Source organism: Physeter macrocephalus, chromosome 15 (assembly GCF_002837175.3).
Source record: "Physeter macrocephalus isolate SW-GA chromosome 15, ASM283717v5, whole genome shotgun sequence".
In the NCBI taxonomy this organism is placed as follows: Eukaryota; Metazoa; Chordata; class Mammalia; order Artiodactyla; family Physeteridae; genus Physeter; species Physeter macrocephalus.
This window is the reverse complement of record NC_041228.1, coordinates 17,862,466-17,880,430: the sequence shown is the minus strand read 5'-3', so window position 1 is coordinate 17,880,430 and position 17,965 is coordinate 17,862,466. Positions and strand designations below refer to the sequence as shown.

Below are 17,965 nucleotides of genomic sequence, written 5' to 3'. Positions count from 1 at the left end.
AGATGTGGCACATATATACAATGGAATATTACTCAGCCATAAAAAGAAATGAAATTGAGTTATTTGTAGTGAGATGGATGGACCTAGAGTCTGTCATACAGAGTGAAGTAAGTCAGAAAGAGAAAAACAAATACCATATGCTAACACATATATATGGCATCTAAAAAAAAAAAAAATGGTCTTGAAGAACCTAGGGGCAAGATGGGAACAAAGACGCAGACCTACTAGAGAACGAACTTGAGGACATGGGGAGGGGAAAAGGCAAGCTGGGACAAAGTGAGAGAGTGGCATGGACATATATACACTACCCAATGTAAAATAGATAGCTAGTTGGAAGCAGCCGCATAGCACAGGGAGATCAGCTCGGTGCTTTGTGACCACCTAGGGGGTGGGATGGGGGGGTGGGAGGGAGGGAGATGCACGAGGGAAGAGATATGGGAACATATGTATATGTATAACGGATTCACTTTGTTATAAAGCAGAAACTAACACACCATTGTAAAGCAATTATACTCCAATAAAGATGTTAAAAAAAAAAGAATTCAAAAAGAAAAGATGGATGGAACATAACAGAAGAATCTGCAAATCCAGAAAGAAATGACTAAAATACACGTTCTATACTGCTGGTCGCCCATCAACAGCACTATTATAACTCTGTACATAGACATAATGATGATAGATTTGTGAAGCCTGGAAACCTGATGCAAATTGAAGTCAATAGGATCCTGGGATTACTGTGGTATCCGCAGAAATATTTTGGTTTTAATTCCTACTCTGGCGCTTGCATGCGTTTTTTTGGTTTTTTTTTTTTTCTATCACTCTCCTTCTCTACATATCTGACAGCTGGCTAGAGAATTCTTCCATCAAGACTTATTGGAATATTTCTATAAAACTGTATGTGGCCTTGGTAGGAGTCTACCCCTTCTTAGTGATTCAAGTCCTGTCTCTTTCTTTCCTGGAGAAATTAATCTAAAGATACTATTTGCAGATTGACCCAGTTCTTCAGACTGTCAACTACTACAGATGCAGTATTAGACAGAAGTGTATAAAATGACGATGGGGTTTTCATCTACCTAAACAGCTATTTTATACTTTCGAACTCAATATTTTTCCCAGGGCTTTCCCAGCACTTAATAAAACTATCTAAAAAATTCGTAACATATCTTCATGACACTGAAAGACTGTCTTGATAATCTTATTAGGGTTGGCTATTTCTGCACCAGAAAAAAAGGTAAATGGGAAGGGATTAAGTGCCTACTATGTGACAGGTAATTAGGCACATACCAAGTTATTTAATTCCTAAAACAGCACATACATAGAAATGCTATCACCCTCATTTTATATATAAAAAAAAATTCAAAGAAGCTAAGTAAATTGACCAAAATCACCCAGATAATAAGTAGAAAAGCTAGCAATGAAACTCAGGTTAGCCTGGCCTGAAAGTCAATCATCTTTTCAAGATGACACAACACATCCAGTAAAAAAATATTACCAGAGAGCTTGAGAAAATAGCTCCAAGAATTCTAACTTCTGGATCTAGTGTTTCATTTCCAAGTAACATGAGGAAACATTTTCCAATTGCCTGAATATTTAACAATACAGGAAATGAAGCACATTGTACTCCTTGGCCTTTACTGTGTGTTTCATAACAGAGGTAGAAGAGAGGGTTTTATCTTAGGGGGAAAAAAAAAAAAAAAGCACCGTATGCCGAGTCAAAGGGTGTCTATAAAGGGTAAATGATACGGCATTTTAGATGAGAGCAAATGAATGTTAAAAAGATTTTGCAGTTTTGATTCTCACTGACCAACGGTTACTGCTCAAATGTACCCCCCTCTCCTCACATGTCCATCTGTCTATCTGTTGCCTTTTTATGGAGATTTCACTGTCAAAAGCAGCTTGGTATACTCACAGCAGTGCTCTCACCTGCCCTTTCTCCAGCCCTCAGCTCTGTCATAATGGAAGAGGACACCCCCTCCAGACCTCTGCCACTTTCCAAAGAGATGACGTCAATGATCATCAAGGCCATTTCTTAGCTATGCTGCCCTGTCCACTCCGTTTCCCTGTCCTTCTGGCAGCTCCCAGCCTGAGTAAAATAAACTGTCTTTTTCTCTAAACTTCTCAATTGCCATCTCTATATCCAGCTCGCATCACCGTGGTGAAAAGAAATCTCGATCAAAACTCTAGACGGGGCATAACACCATTTATTAAGCAGGAACCTACAAATATCGACTTGGGACTGTCCAAGACGTTTTTATCCAACAAGATCAGGAAACGAAGTGTTGGGGTCAACCACATTTTTCTTATAACTAGTATATAACTTGTATATAACTTGTCATATACATATCAGACCTATGTTCAAAAAGGCAGAATGTATATACACTTTTGTGATTTTTTTTCTATGGTTGCCTCCAGATTCATTCTCTGCCCTTCTCTGCCTTGCTCTGTGCTCCAAGATGTCAAACTCTAACTAATCTTTCAGGCTCCCTAGCTTCTGGCTCCCAGTTGGATGCAGCCAATTGGAAGCATCGACAGGAGATTCTAGGGCAGAAGAAGAGAAGGGTTGGGCTTCCCTGGTGGCGCAGTGGTTAAGAGTCTGCCTGCCAATGCAGGGGACACGGGTTCGAGCCCTGGTCCAGGAAGATCCCACACGCCACGGAGCAACTAAGCCCATACACCACAATTACTGAGCCTGCGATCTAGAGCCCGTGAGCCACAACTACTGAGCCCATGTGCCACAACTACTGAAGCCTGCACGCCTAGAGCCTGTGCTCCACAACAGGAGACACCACCACAATGAGAAGCCCGCGCACCACAACAAAGGGTAGACCCCACTCGCCATAACTAGAGAAAGCCGGTGTGCAGCAATGAAGACCCAAAGCAGCCAAAAATAAATAAAATAAAATAAAATAATTTATAAAAAAAAAAAAAAGGAAGGGTTGAGGGTATTGACCTACCCCCAACGCTCCCTGGGCCACTGTGCCTCTCCCAGGCCTCTGGTCCTCACCGGGCTGCAGAAACTTGTTACCCCTGCCCCTCAGCCCCAGGAGGTGGGAAGAGCTTCCCGCTGTTGCTACATGCTGGGTGCCCCTCCATCCGTCGTTGGTTCCTTTAACCCAGCCCACTCTTCCATAAACAGTCCCTTCATTAAAAGCTCTTCAGTTAACCCTTCAAGACAGACACCTGCCAGGACCCTGACTGGAATCACTGCAATTGCCCTTCTGTATTTAGTGAGTGATTTCTATGTGGTCTTCTAAGAAATGTGGCAAATGCAAAAGAAAGCCAAGACATGCTACTGGTCCTCACCATGCTTGCAAATCCAGGTAGGGACATAAAACCGTCCAAAGGTATCAGACTCAGACTCTCAATCGAGGCAGTATCTCCAGAGGCCTAAACTTGTTCTAAGCCTCTACCTACCCCCAACCCTGTACCAAAACATACGTGTCCTCAGTCCCGTTCACTCAGGGCCAGTGTAATCATCTAGGAAACAGTGGCCAGGCGTGTGGCTCTGCTTCCATGGATTAGTTCTGGGCACCTTCTTTTCCCTCATCCCTCCAATCCTGCTTTATCATGAACTCCTGCAGATTCTCTTTCTTAAAATCTCTCAAATTCGTCCAACCTCTCCTTAGTGCCTCTGTCCTATTCCGGTAGAAGCTGGGATTATTTCTCACCTCCATTTCTGCGAGAGCCCTCTCACTGCTCCCCCAGCCTCCAGTCCTGCCTTCCGCTACCAGCCCGTGCTTTACCGTGAGGCCCGAGGGATCTCTGTTCCGTTGTTGCACTGCTCCAGACCCTCCCAGGATGAAGTCCAACCATAAAATGGCTTAGCTCAGATTGTGACAACCTTTCCAGACTCTATTTTTTTTTAATTTTGGCTGTGCCGGGTCTCAGTTGCGGCACGCGGGATCTTTAGTTGCAGCACGTGAACTCTTAGTTGTGGCATGCATGCGGGATCTAGTTCCCCGACCAGGGATCGAACCCGGGCCCCCTGCATTGGGAGGGCGGAGTCTTAACCACTGGGCCACGGGGGAAGCCCCCTTCCAGACTCTTGACACAGTCTTCTCATCGACTGCTCCAAAGAGACCGATTTCTTCCAGTTCTTTAACAGAACTATGTCTTTTCTTGCCTTGGTGCCTAGACTCATACTATTTCCTTTGCCAAGAATCCCTTCTCTGCCTCCCTGCAGTGACCTTTGGCCTGGCTCACTTCTATTTTATGATTCAAGTCTCAGCATAGACATCACCGCCTCCGACAATCACCCCTTATTGCCTGCACCCACCCCCTCCAAAACCAGAACTTTGGATTAGGTAGTTGTCCTGTGAGACAGCTTCTACAGCATCCTTTACTTCTCTCATCACCCTTCCGTAGCATTGTTTTGTAATTGCCGGCGTGCTTGTACCTATTTCCCACCTGACGGTAAGCTGTGTCAGGGCAAGAACTCTGTCACTGCTGCAGCTTCAACATCTAGCAAAGAATGATCAAAACTATCTATTTAAAAGTTGAAATTAAGAGAAGGAAGAAAATCTCAACCTGGTTTAAAGGACTGGCAATGTCAAAATTCCTATTATTTAGAAACAGACAGAGTATCTCTCAACAGTCACAGGCTCTGTATATCGAAGTGGGTGTTGTTCTAAATGTGTCTGCAGCTTTTTGTGCCCCAAACCCATCCTCTACTAAGGAGAATAAAATTCCACGCATAAGTCAAAGGACCAAAGGGCACGGACTGCTCTGTGAACCTCCCTCTCTCTCCCTTGTCCCCATTGCCCGGTAGGTGATGCCTGCTTGAATAGGGAACGCCTGCATGAGAGCATTGGAGTTATTTTCAGAAGCTTCATTATCTCAGCTGGACATCCTGGGGCGGCTTTTTGCAAACCAAATGGAGTTCAATTAATGAATCAAGAGCAAAGGATCAAGACCTAAATGAGAGTCAACATTAGCAAAAATCTCTCAGCACCCAGATGGTCAAGTTCAATGTCCCAAAGTGCTCTTAGAAGAGGGGAAACTGAGATTTTCCTGGAATGGTGTTTAGAGGCACAGGAATGGACTAAAATGAACTCATTTTACCGGTGTATTGATGAAATCACAGAACCATGCTTGGCAAGTCTTCTCATCGACTCTTTTTCTCAAGGCTAACTAAAGATAGTTGAATTCCCTTTTGTAACTTTCTTACCATTGCCAGGGAAGCCTTACTAATTCATCTCCCACTGGTTAAAAATGTATGATAATTAGGATGAATACAGTCCTGAAGTGTATCTATGGAGGAAACTGATTTTCTTAAAAATAACAAGGCTATGAAAATGTTTTTTAAGCTCATTAAAATGAACCTTTGGTGCACTCTGTTGTATATAAAGATGCAAATCAGGTAGGGTTCTCACTGGGAAAAACATAGTGGCTTGGCCACCCATGTTCATCTCCTCTCCCTTAAAAGATCCCAGGAAAAAGACAGTAAAATAGGTATAAAACCCACAAGAAAATAAGAGAGGCAAGAGTTCAATGCATGTGTGAAGGACAGACAGCAGTGGAACAGGTAACTGACTACAGAGTCAGAGGCAAGGAATGCCTCTTAATTCCTTACTAAGAGGCAAGCAATTTACAATTTGAAGGGCTGAAGACAGGATCTCAGCGAAGTGTGAGCCCCTTGGCTCTGCAAACCTGCAGGGGCTTGGAACCTCCAGAGACAGGACTGGGGGTGATGCAGGGCTCAAAACAAGGGTCCTGTGTGAGGTCTGCAAGCTGAGTGGTGGGACTGTGAGAAAGCTGGTAGAGGGAGGTTCTCCACTTTTCCCACCACCCACACCCACGGAAAGAGACGAGATGGTTCTCCCCTAAGTAACTCAAACTTCCAAACACCAACATGTGCAGAATCAGAAGGGGTCTCTTAGTATGGCTGACTCAGCAAGCAGCAACTGTGTGTGAATTCTCAACAGCGATTAAGCCCCACTCCTCACACACATAGGTTCCAACAGGCTTCTTAGTCTCTCCATGTGGAAAATGAACAGATAGCAGTGGGTCACCAGACATTTGAGGAAAACCTCCAGCAAGGAGTATGAAATCGAAACAAGCAGAAAAAAGGTAACTGGAGAAACAAAGAGCACAATGAAAAATAAACAAAACTAATAAATAGTCTACAAGAAGTAAGAGAAAATATGGGATCCATAAAACAAGAACAGAATTCTCTTAAAAAAGAACATTCAGAGAACAAAAAGAGCTAAAATATAAAAGCCGAAATGTAAACAAGATATATTCATGAGGACGGTCAAAAAATAAAGTAAAAAAATATGGTGGAAATAGCAGAGAAAGAAACAGACCTAGAAAATCAATCTAGGAGGTCCAATATCCTTCCAACAGGGGAGGCAGAGAGAAAGAACAAAGAAACCAGTGGAGAATTTTATCAAATAAATAATATGAGGAAATTTCCCAGATCTCAGACATGAGTCTCTGGATTGGCTTACAAATGGGCTGCAGATTAATGATAAGAATCCATTGCTTTTTTTGTAAAACAAATCTTTTAGATTTATTTGATTTTTAAACTATCTGCCTTTATTGTTTTTTGATAAAATTTAAACTTTCATTTAAAATAACTTTAAAAAGGGAGCATCTTACCTATTTTCTTAGGTCTGTTTTATGAATGCTATGAGGCATGCCTCCTTAATTTGTCTCACTATGTACACTTAAAAACAATACAACTGATCAGGACTTTATTTCCTATGTCAGATTTCTGACTAATTCAGCCCAATCTCCCGAATTTCCCCTTCCCATTATCTTTAAACAAATTGTTGAAATAATAGTATATATTCCATTTCCTATATTTCCCAAATGCAGAATGTGAGCACAGTTGAAACAAACACCAAGGCCATCTCTTGTTTTATGCATATTCTTCCTACAGTAACAAAATAGTTCACTGGGCTTGTCTGAGTAAGAAACAAGAACAGAGAGCAAGATAGGTAGAAAGACAGAGAGGTAGAAAGAAAGAAAGATAGATAGATAGATAGATAGACAGATAGATAGATAATGTGATTGATAAAGATGATAAATAAGTAGATGGATAGAGAGATGTTAGATAGATAGATAGATATAGATAGATATATATGTGATTGATGAAGATGATAAATAAGTAGATGGATACAGAGATGGATAGATAGATAGATAGACAGATAGATAAACGGACAGGTATAGACAGATGAATAAGCATGACCAAAATCGTGCTCTTGGTGGTAGAGGGAAGCCCACACTTTCAAATGAAAGTGGTAGATCATCCAAAGGTTAATACTCAACTTGTTTGTTTTTAGTTTTCAACATGATGGTAAAGTTTAACTTGTTTTTCTAAATAACAGTTGAAAAAATAGAACATTGACTTTTGTTCATGATACACATGGCCAATTACAAGCAATTCTGCAGCCATGAGAGGAGGCTTCCCGTTCCAGCACAATAGTGGTCTACACAGATTCAGAAACCCTTCTGCTATGAACACCTAGATATGCTGGATAAGATATAATAAGAAAAGTTTGCTTGTTTATGTTTTAGTGTAATACTGAGCTTGCAAGAAAGAAAAGGAAACTCCCAGGTATAAAAAAAAAGGGTACAAGGGCATTGAAAACCAGGAGGGTGAGTATTCAGTCCGAGGCATCCCTGATGAAATGGGGTGGAGTGGGGTGGTGTCAGAGAGTGCATCAGGTAGTGGTGGGGGGCTGAGGACCGTCTTGATACATAAATGACAGCTAAGGCTTCATGAGCCCAGGAGTTGGGAAACTGGAACTGAAGTTTCTGCAGAGAGCCGGATGTCTCAAAAGGCTAAACCCCTCTGTGAAAGAATGTCTTACAAAACAGCCTCTGCTCAACAGCTTGGGGAGATCACCTGGAAACTTCTCTGCTGGAAAAAACTCCCCCCACCCCTCTTGCACCCAGGAATAAGGATATTTTGATCGAAAGCTGCATTTATGCCATGGTTATGCTGCCAGGAATTAGAGGATATCTACATTAAGTCATCTAATCATCACAACAATCTTATGTGGTCAGTATTTTAAAGCACATTTTATAGATAAAGAACCTGGGAATCAGAGAGATTAGATAATCTGTCTCGAGTTAAAGGGAATAAGTAACAGAACTGGGATTCAAACTCACATTTTCTAACTTCAATCTAGAGTTTTATTCATTGATATTAATCTGGGCCTCTGTTTTAGATATTTAAACTGCGTCCACTTACTACAGCACCAATATAAATTGATTTTTCATTTTTCCTTTGTTTCCAAAATGTAACATCAATCATGATCTGCTGGTGGTATTTTCAGTTATGAGGCCACCATGATGTGTCCAACCAAGAGTGAAGAAAACCGAACCAAGAAAATACATGTTTTATGAGCCTCTTAACAGGAGAAACAATTTTCATAAGCAAGAACTCACTGTGGAAAGAAGATGGTTATAAGTACCTCATGAATCTTCATTCTGGATGTACTACAGGAGAGGATTTTTCACTAGTATTCTAAGTTTAAAGAGTATAGTTTAGAATTCTACATAAGATATGGGGGGTGGGGTGGGGACAATAATGTGTCCCCAGACAGTGGGAAAAGGAGAAAATAAGGCAAAACCAGCAAAATGATTACTCTTCCGCTGGGGGTCACTAAAAGACCATCTGTTTATAAATGTGCAACTAAAGTATTTGGGATCACCTAAAACTCTGAACGAAGGGATCCTGGAGCAACTTCAGGGAGCCAGGACTGGAAAATGATATAATTTGATCAGCAAAAATTCAGTCCGCTGTTCTGATCCCCATCAGGTATAAGATTGTGTGAAATTAAGGGGACAGAGGAGAGCCACTTGGGGGAAACCCGGGCCATTTACATACAGACCAAAGGAGATGGGAGTCTGAGTAGAGCAGAAATTAACATAACGGCCACCGTGGCCAAGCTCTTCTGATCTAGGAAAGGACAGCTTCCAGCTTCCTCATGGAAAATATACTTCTTACGGTCGATTGGCATAACTTGTACTGATAACCTTGGTAACAATCTAATTTCTCACATAGCTGGCCCACATGGAGAGAATGCATTGTTTAGGCTGCCTTGAAAGTCCACGGTGTTTTTGTTACTTGGAGTTCTGATATTCTGCTTATTATTTACATTTGTCTTCTAATACCGCCTGTCCCTAACGGGGACACACAGATCCTCCCAGGCAGGTGTTTACATCTGTTTGACAACTGCACTGCCCGTTACAAGTGAATCCTAGTTTGCTTGGTTAATATGAGTGCACCCCTTAGAGATGGATCCAACGTCACTGTGCCTCTAATTAGGTTTCTGATCCTCTGTGGCTGAAGCTTGGGCACTGGATTATGGGGATATCGCCGAGGGCACTTTGTGGGAACAAATCCATGGGTCCTATAGGATTTACCAGATTTACCAGATCCCATCCCTCTGAATCATGGTGTGATGAGCGGAGCTTTTCCACCTGAAACCACAACAACGCTTTCTGTGCATTTTTCACTTACGTGCTGTAACTAGAGATGTGCACTGTTTTTCAAGAAAGATTGTGTGTTCCATAATTTAACCATGAAGATCTACAGTGGGGTCTGTTACTAGTACACAGAGTCATGAACAAAGCTTTGTATACCACCCACTGCATTGGTCCATCTGCTTTCAACGGGCTTGGTTAATGAATTGTCTTGGTTTAAATTTGCTGAGCGTGACAGGATAGAGCCGTGTTTTTTCTTTTATTTGCAAGAATATTTAGTAGAAGATTTTTTTAAATAGAAGTTTTTGAAAAGGTAAGAATATCAAAAATGGGCAGATAAATATGCCATTTATCATTTATTAACATCGTATATTTTTGAATGCCTGCTTTATATCAAGCAATGTTCTAGAAAGCTGGGATTCTTTTTTTGGGCAGTGTGCGGGTTTTTCTTTAACTTTTTATTTGGAAATAATTTCAAATTTACAGAAAACTTGGAAAATTAGCAATTGTGCCAAGAATATATGAATACCCAGGTGTACCTACTGTTAATATTTCCCTCCATTTACTCTATCACTTGCTGCTTATCTCTCTTCATAATAATTTTTAGAAAGCTGGGATATCGAAGTAAAAGCATGGGGAATCCCAGACCTCAAGGGTCTTCTGGCTTTAAGAACTGGGTAATCATGTTAGGAAAAAAAATCACAAGTCACTATAAAGGATGCTATCATGAATGGATCTATACACAAGGTATAGCAGGACCTGTGCTACCCCTGTGTTGAGGCTTAAAGGGTGACTAGGAAGCTGTCAGGGAGGCAAGTGTAGGGTGTGCAGAAGTTGTTTAAGGGTTCCTGGAGCATAACGGATGAGATGCAGAGGCGCTGGACAGTTAGGAAAGCTCCAAAACCTCATGGGGATTTTACTAAATACTGAGGAGTTTCATGGTTAGTGAAGGTGACGGAAGCCATGTTGACCAAATGGATAAATTCTGAGTGTTTCACACTCCCTTAACTAGCTGCGAGTAGGGTAGATGCTAGGGGATGGGGGAGGGGAGCAAACTAGAACCTTGGAAGCATCCAGTAGAAAATATGTCCCAATAGTCTAGAGGACTTGGGATAGTCTGGGCCTGGACTAGGGCAGTGGCCAGTGAAGGCAAAGAGCTGACTGTGAAACACAGGAGATATTTACGAGGTGGAATTCAAAAAAACTATTGTAATCATTGACAACCAGCGCTAGCAGTGACATATTCTTGTGGATTCAGCGCCTGCTGGGTGACCTTTGTTACAGAAAGAGCAGCAATGCTACCTGCTGTTCTATGGCTGTTTCAATTTGAGATATTGAACGTTAGAGTTTTTAATGCAAACTATGAGTAGCTGTGTGTCACCAACTGAGGGGATTAGCCCCGAGATGCTGAGGTTTTAGCATCCAGGAGACCGTTAATTCCTGGCCATGGTGCTTACAGTTCAGGTGAGCTGTTCTGCCAGGTGCTAAAATCGGAAGCAATGGGGTGTCATGATTAAGAAACTGAGCTTGGTGCCAGCCAGGCCTGGGTCTGAATCTCAGATTTCCTGTTGGCTTCAACTCTTGTTTCTGAACCAAGTTTCGTTCTAAATAGAGATTAGAGTACTTAACGACCTAGGGTGGTTATCTGGATTAAATGAGATACTTGCTTAAATTCACACATAAGTGGTGGAGCTAAGATTCCACCGTGGATCTAGCTGACACCACAGGCAACACTCTCCCTTTCAACTTCTTTCCCTTTTATATTTAATATTTGCATAATTTTCATTATTTTTAAAAATGCTACACTTTCAGTTTCTATTTCCCTTTTGACCCAAGAGTTATTTATTTCAGAGAGAGATTTTAAAACTCCTTGAAGAAAGGCTTTCTGTGCTTTGGTTTTGTTATTGATTTTCTAGTTTTATTCCACAATCGTCAGAGGATGTTGTTTGTATTATTTCTACCTTATGGAACTTATTGCATTTTTTGGTGACAATCTATGGTTAATTTTGTGAATGTTCTATGTGGATTAGAAAACAAAAGTGTACTCTTTATTATCAGGGTACAAAGACTGATGTATCCAGACATCCCTTAATTATGTCATTTGGGTCTTTTGTATCTTTGTTTATCCTTTGTCCAATTGCCTTGTCTTGGATTGAGAGTAGTATTGAACTACCTAATTTTAGTATGCTTCTATTTCTTCTTGCATTTTCTGCATATTTTGCTGTAAAGGTTGCTGCTGTGTTACTTGATGTGCATTCATAACTGCTGAATTCTGTTCCTGGTGAACTCTGGCCTTTAACAAACCAGTTCTTCTTTGTCTTGTTCTGTGCTTTTCAGTCTGCACTTTACCCTGTCATATATCAAGATCAAAATTGATGCTTTTTGTTTTTGCTGTTAGTTTGCATTTGCCTTATATAATCTGCCCAGCCTATAATTTTGGCCTTTTAAAATCACTTTGTGTTAGGTGTGTCTCATATTCAGCACAGAGTCGAATTCTGCAGAGTCCATATTTCTGACTGGTATATTATACTCTGCCCGGCATGTGACTGGAGTTCCATAAAATATTTGTTTATTTTTCTTTTCTTCTTTTATTCAACCAGGGTCAAGACTCAATTAAGCCCCTAGTCTTTTGGGGTTTTTTTCTTTTTTTCAGTTTTAATGAGGTATAACTGACAAAATTGTAAGATATTTAAAGTTCACATCACGGTGATTTGATACACGGACACATTGTGAAAGGTTAATTTACTGTCAGCAGTTTTGGATCTGTTTGGACCAAAATCTCCTCCTGGACCCTCTGGCTTAGCTGGATTCTCGTTTTCAGTCGTGCCCTACTGGTTCTCACACCCCAGCAGGACAGGCTTTCCCTTACCACCTAGGAGGCCCTACGTATACTTATCAATGGTCAACTTGAAGAGCACAAATATAAAAGTTTAAAAATGGGAACTATATTCAATATCTTGTGATAAACCATAACGGAAAAGAATATGAAAAAGAATGTATATATATGTATAACAGAATCACTTTGCTGTGTAGTAGAAATTAACACAACATTGTAAATCAACGATACTTCAATAATATAAAATTTTTAAAAAATGCATCCTCTCTACTGGCTTGACAAAATGAAGCTTCCAATATTTGAACTAAGGCCTGATATCTCCCCAAATATTCTTTACAATGTAATTAAATGATTGGGAGAAATATGATAGCATGTAAGTCTACCATTGAAAGGAACCCTAGAAATCATCTACTCAAACTCTCTCCCTAATGTATTAACCACTTCTACAATACCCCGAGTTTTCTAGTCTCTGTATTTTTCTGGGAATGGTAAACTGACACTGTCACCCATTCTATAGGCATGACATTAAAGACCAGTTGTATCATACATTAACTATATGACCATAGGAACTTACGTAAGCCCTGAGCCTCAGTTATTTCTATCTGTAGAATGGGGATGATGTTAGAAACTCAGAGGACTAAACATGATTACAAATTCAAGGACAAGGCAGGAAATGTGAAGACCCAGGCAGGTAATTAACTGAATCCCCTAAGTGTAAGGCAAAAGGAGTGACTAGGAGAGTTCATTCCCTTTTCAAAGGAGAAGACTCTGCTGGGCTCCTATAGATGGGAGGCCTGCCTGCGGCAATATAGGCCTAATGATATCATTAGATCTTCTAATTTTTCTAGAAAAGTAGAAATCTGGCTTTTTTTAAAAAATAAAGTAATTTCTTATAGCCCATGTGAAAGTTGCAGAAACCTTTTTTTTTTCTTTTTTTTGGGGGGCGCACCATGCAGCATGTGGGATCTTAGTTCCCCGACCAGGAATCGAAACTGTGCCCCCTGCGGTGGAAGCGCAGAGTCTTAACCACTGGACAACCAGGGAAGTCCAGAAATCTGGCTTTTTAATGTGAAATTTTCTGACTATTCAATGTGGCAACTAATTCAAATTTCTTTGCAACCCTAGATAGACCACTGAAAAAACATATCTGTGGGCTGGGGACACCTAAAGGCTGCCACTTTGCAGTCTCTGGGCTGAAGTAATTAGCATGCTGCTCAGCACAAGACAGCCACTGGATAAATTGTGAATTCATCAGATCTGAAACCTTAGACCTCAGACTCTTGGGAGAAAGGACTTGTTGGACTGAGTGGGTAAAAGCCCAGGGAAGAGGAAACTCAGGAACCTGGATGTCAACTGTAGGCCCAGGAAAGTGGTAGAAATTGAGGGGAGGGGAAGCAAAACACAGAACAGGTGGGAATGGACCATCTAAGAATTCTGCCTCCTTCCCAGTCTGCCTTCTCAGATTCATCTTTTGCTGATACCCCCTGGCTCGCGCATACAATGGCTGATCTCTGATCCCTATGCAGATAGAACTGATGTAGGAGACGGGGGCGGGGCCGGGAGCGGGGTAGACCCTGCAGCTGACTGGGGTCAGAAGGGCTAGCAGCTTCCTTAGCATAAGTTTACTGGGAAGAGGACAAAAAAAGCACTGAGCTGTGAGCCAAGGAGGCAACTTTCTCCCTGCTCTTATTTCCTTTGGGTTTTCCCCACCAGCAGCCAAATACTTCCTCCTGGGGTTCGGGTGGGGTTGCAGCTCTCCCACTTGTATTGTAAATAAGGGCCAGTAGAGCTGTTTCTTTTTTTAGCATTTGAATGAGGATGCAAAGGTCACCACGATTCCCCCTTCAATGGCTCAATTTCTCTCTCTCTTCTCTACATGTCTTTTATTTTCCAGATGTATGTTTTCTGTGCAGCAGAGATAAAGGAAAACTTTTGGGGAAAGAGGGACCCCAAATACTTGCTCATCTTGCCTGGATTCCTTCTAATTGCCATGGATTGGGTTATATATCTATCCTGTGGCAAAGATGTCATATATAGGCTTTGGGAAATAGCACTCCAGGCTTGGATCGAGGCCACCCCTTTTTCTCTCTTGAGGAAAAAGAGAGTTTCAGAGCCGAAGAGTGTTAAGGATGCTCTCATCAAACCCTCCAAGTACACAGTTGAGGACACCGAGGCCCAGAGAGGCCTAGTTGCTTATTGTTACCTAACATCAATAATACATCGTATTGGGGACTTCCCTGGTGGTCCAGTGGTTAAGACTGTGCTTCCAATGCAGGGGGGCAGGGGTTCGAGCCCTGGTCAGGGAACTAAGATCCCATATGCTGCATGGTGCAGCCAAAAAAAAAAAAAAAAACAATAGGAATAATACATAGTATTATAGCTTATACTCATGGAAGGTTGTCCTGGGCTAAGCACTTCACATGGATTTCCTCATTTAATCTTCACAACTCAACGAGGTATTGATTTCAACTGTTTCCATTTTACATACGACAAAACCGAGGTTCAGTGCTCCGAGAGACTTGCCCAAAGTCACATATACTGGCAGAGGCAGACCCAGGGAAGACACATAAGATCCTGACTCCACTGATTCAACTTTTTCCAGAACCAGAGCTTAGTATACAGATTCTTCATGAGGATAAAAGGAAGAAAAAGAAGGATGGAGGAAGAAAGAGAGGGAGGCCTAGCTTGACATATACATTCCTGCATCGTGGTCCTTTCAGGCTATTCTTTGGAAACTCGTGTTTCCAGAACACAAGTACGGCCTGATAAAAGTTCTCTTTCAACCGCAGAGGCCAAAGAGCAGCTGAGATACGGAGGAGGGCGTTAGCCGTCTTTACCTGTTCTCAGGGTCAGCCAAGGCCATGCTCCGAGTGACAAAGCACATCTTGAGAGGGATGCTTTTCCGGTCTCTATGGAAGGAGAAGGACTGCGATGACAGAGTATCTGAGGAGCCGCCCCCTAACCGAGGGGATTCTGGCGGAGGCGTTTCCCACCCGATCTCAGATACTGGGGAGCCTTTCTTCACGTAGGGTGTGGCTTCCCGCATATACTTCACTGCAAGCAAAAAGACAACAGTAAGCACTTTTCAGTACCTCAGGGCTGAATTTCTGGAAAGTCTGATGGCATTTTTGAAACTTGTATTAGATAAGCTCTTAAACAGAGACTCTTAAAATCTGAACAAGATTCAGAATTTCTATTCCTTAAACTATGTACCAACGTGGTTTTTAGAACTTGCCGTCAGGATAACCTGAACTTGAGAATTACCCGCAGCTTTTTTCAATTATGACAATTTCTATCTTTTCTGATTATGAGGTGCATTCTGGGAAAGAGGCTGAAAAACAAATGGGCAGAGAGTGAGAAAGCATATCTTAGGCTAAAAGACATACAGTTATTCAGTATAGATGTAGGGAATCTGGTGGCCACATTAACTATCCACGTCTCCATTATTCTGTTGAGATGCAGGGATAGGCTTTTCAATTTAATAGTATTAAGAACATATATGCAGGGACTTCCCTGGTGGCGCAGTGGTTAAGAATCGCCTGCCAATGCAGGGGACACAGGTTCGATCCCCAGTCTGGGAAGATCCCACATGCCACAGAGCAGCTAAGCCCGTGCGCCACGACTACCAAGCCTGTGCTCTAGAGCCCTTGAGCCACAACTACTGAGCCCGCGCATCTAGAGCCCATGCTCCGCCACCGCAATGAGAAGCCCACGCACCACAATGAAGAGTAGCCCCAGCTCGCTGCAACTAGAGAAAAGCCTGTGCACAGCAATGAAGACCCAACACAGCCAAAAATAAATAAATAAAATTTTAAAAAATTTTTAAAAAAGAACATATATGCAAAGAAATACACTGAAGAACACTTATTTTGTAATGGTAAAAATCTGTGATGTCAAAAATATTACTTGTATGAGCCGAAAACTAGAAACAACCTAAATGTCCACTAAAAAGAAAGAGGACAGGTTAAATAAATTGTAAGACGTTTATACATTCATTAAAAAAAAGAGATAGCTATAGATGCGTTGATGTAGAAAAACCTATAAGATCTATTAACAGTCTAAAAAAACTTTAGAGAACAGTGCATATACTGTACTCATTTTGTGTATAAAATCATAGATATTTATCCTCGTATAGCTACAACTATTTCTGGATAAAAATCCAAGAAAATGTTAACGGTAGTTAGCTCTAGGAGTGGAACTGCAAGTCAAGACGATGGAAAAATAGACCTTTACTCTTCATTTATTACTCTTTTATACCATTCTCATGTTTAGCCATATGCATATATTACTTTATAAAATTTAAAGAAACAAAATCGTTTAAAAGCTGAATGGAGCAGACTAGAATTCTGCTCTTTGATGTTTACTAAGGTGGTATTTGCCAATTCTAAATTTAAGCATTTGGTCCTTAGACAGCTTTCAAGTTGACAGGGCAACTGGATTCTTGGAATATGCAATATAAGCTTCCATATCCTTCTCTCTGTCACTTACATGGTCTGGTTCTCTGCTGCTTGGGGCTGGGGGAGGGATTTGGCTAAGTCCCTTAGAGGTATTTGTTATTACAAATGGCAGTGGATTGGAATGGGTGCAAACCAGGGGGCACTTCCTCCAGATCTTTGGTGATTCAATTCCACAAACTAGTGCCTTCCCTGTGCTAAGACTTGGACTCAGGTTCATGGAGACTGCCGGAATAAACAATACATGGTTTCCATACTTAAGAGTTACAAAATCATGGCTGACTGTAGTGGATGCTGTTGGTGTCCCAGCAGATCCTTTTCAGCAGCTAGGGCACCTATATCCTAGCTGCTGTGTGTTGGCTGAGAGCAATTCTTAGCTGCTCTCCTGCTCTGGAAAACTGCTCTTGGACCATCAGAAGCCGTCAAACCTGGGAGACTATAGAGCTGCTGCCCGATTCCCCAGACAGAGGCTCTGCTTCTAGGGAACCCCACCTAAGACAGTCGCATAAAACAAGTACATAAACTGTGGCATAAAGCAGAATGAGTTATAATAAGAATAAAGGACCTTGGAAGAATTCATCAGACAAATGGATCTAGGGGCTTGAGTGACAGGTTAGGTTTGCAACTCTTTAATAAGCAGACCAAATATACCCACGTGCATGCAATATGGATCTATATATTGGAGGACCCAAACTAAATATCAAAACCAGCCACATGAATTTAAGACAGAGGAGATGTCACTTAGCACCAACACATATTTAAAAAGAAGATTTCAGGGTTTTCACTGAATATAAGTGCAACTGGGAGAAAACAGCTCCATGGTTGCTACAAACCTGTTAGCACAGGTTGCAGTTACAGAAGAAGAAAGGTGATTCATGGACAGTGTATTTCAAGGAATACTGTTTATTTCTGGGCAGTGTATTTAAAGAGGAGCACAGACATACCTACAGACAAATGCAGAAAATTTAGTGGGACAGAATTAAGCTGTCAAAAACTGGAATAAATAAATGCTCTTTTGAAGGTACTGAATTTCCCTCTCTAAAAATGTTTTTGCAGAAGCTAGAACTCTGCTTAGCTTTGTATATTGTAGAATTATACTTATTGATATATGGGAAATTCAGGTATCACCTGAGATTGAAGATTCTACTTTGATTGTATTATTATCCTTCTGGCTGGAGTAGGGGGTGAGCGCTGTGGAGGTGAGAATCCAGGGATGCTTCATGGAGTAGGTGGCATT

The 17,965-nt window shown here is 41.5% G+C and overlaps 1 protein-coding gene across 1 annotated transcript in view; it reads right to left on the bottom strand.

Moving 5' to 3' along the window:
• SNTB1 (syntrophin beta 1) overlaps nucleotides 1-17,965 on the bottom strand; it is a 246,707-nt gene that overhangs the window by 125,648 nt on the left and 103,094 nt on the right. The window contains exon 3 of the mRNA XM_024129385.3: nucleotides 15,112-15,328. Coding sequence (XP_023985153.1) covers nucleotides 15,112-15,328 — 217 coding nt within the window. The remainder of the gene's footprint in view (nucleotides 1-15,111; nucleotides 15,329-17,965) is intronic.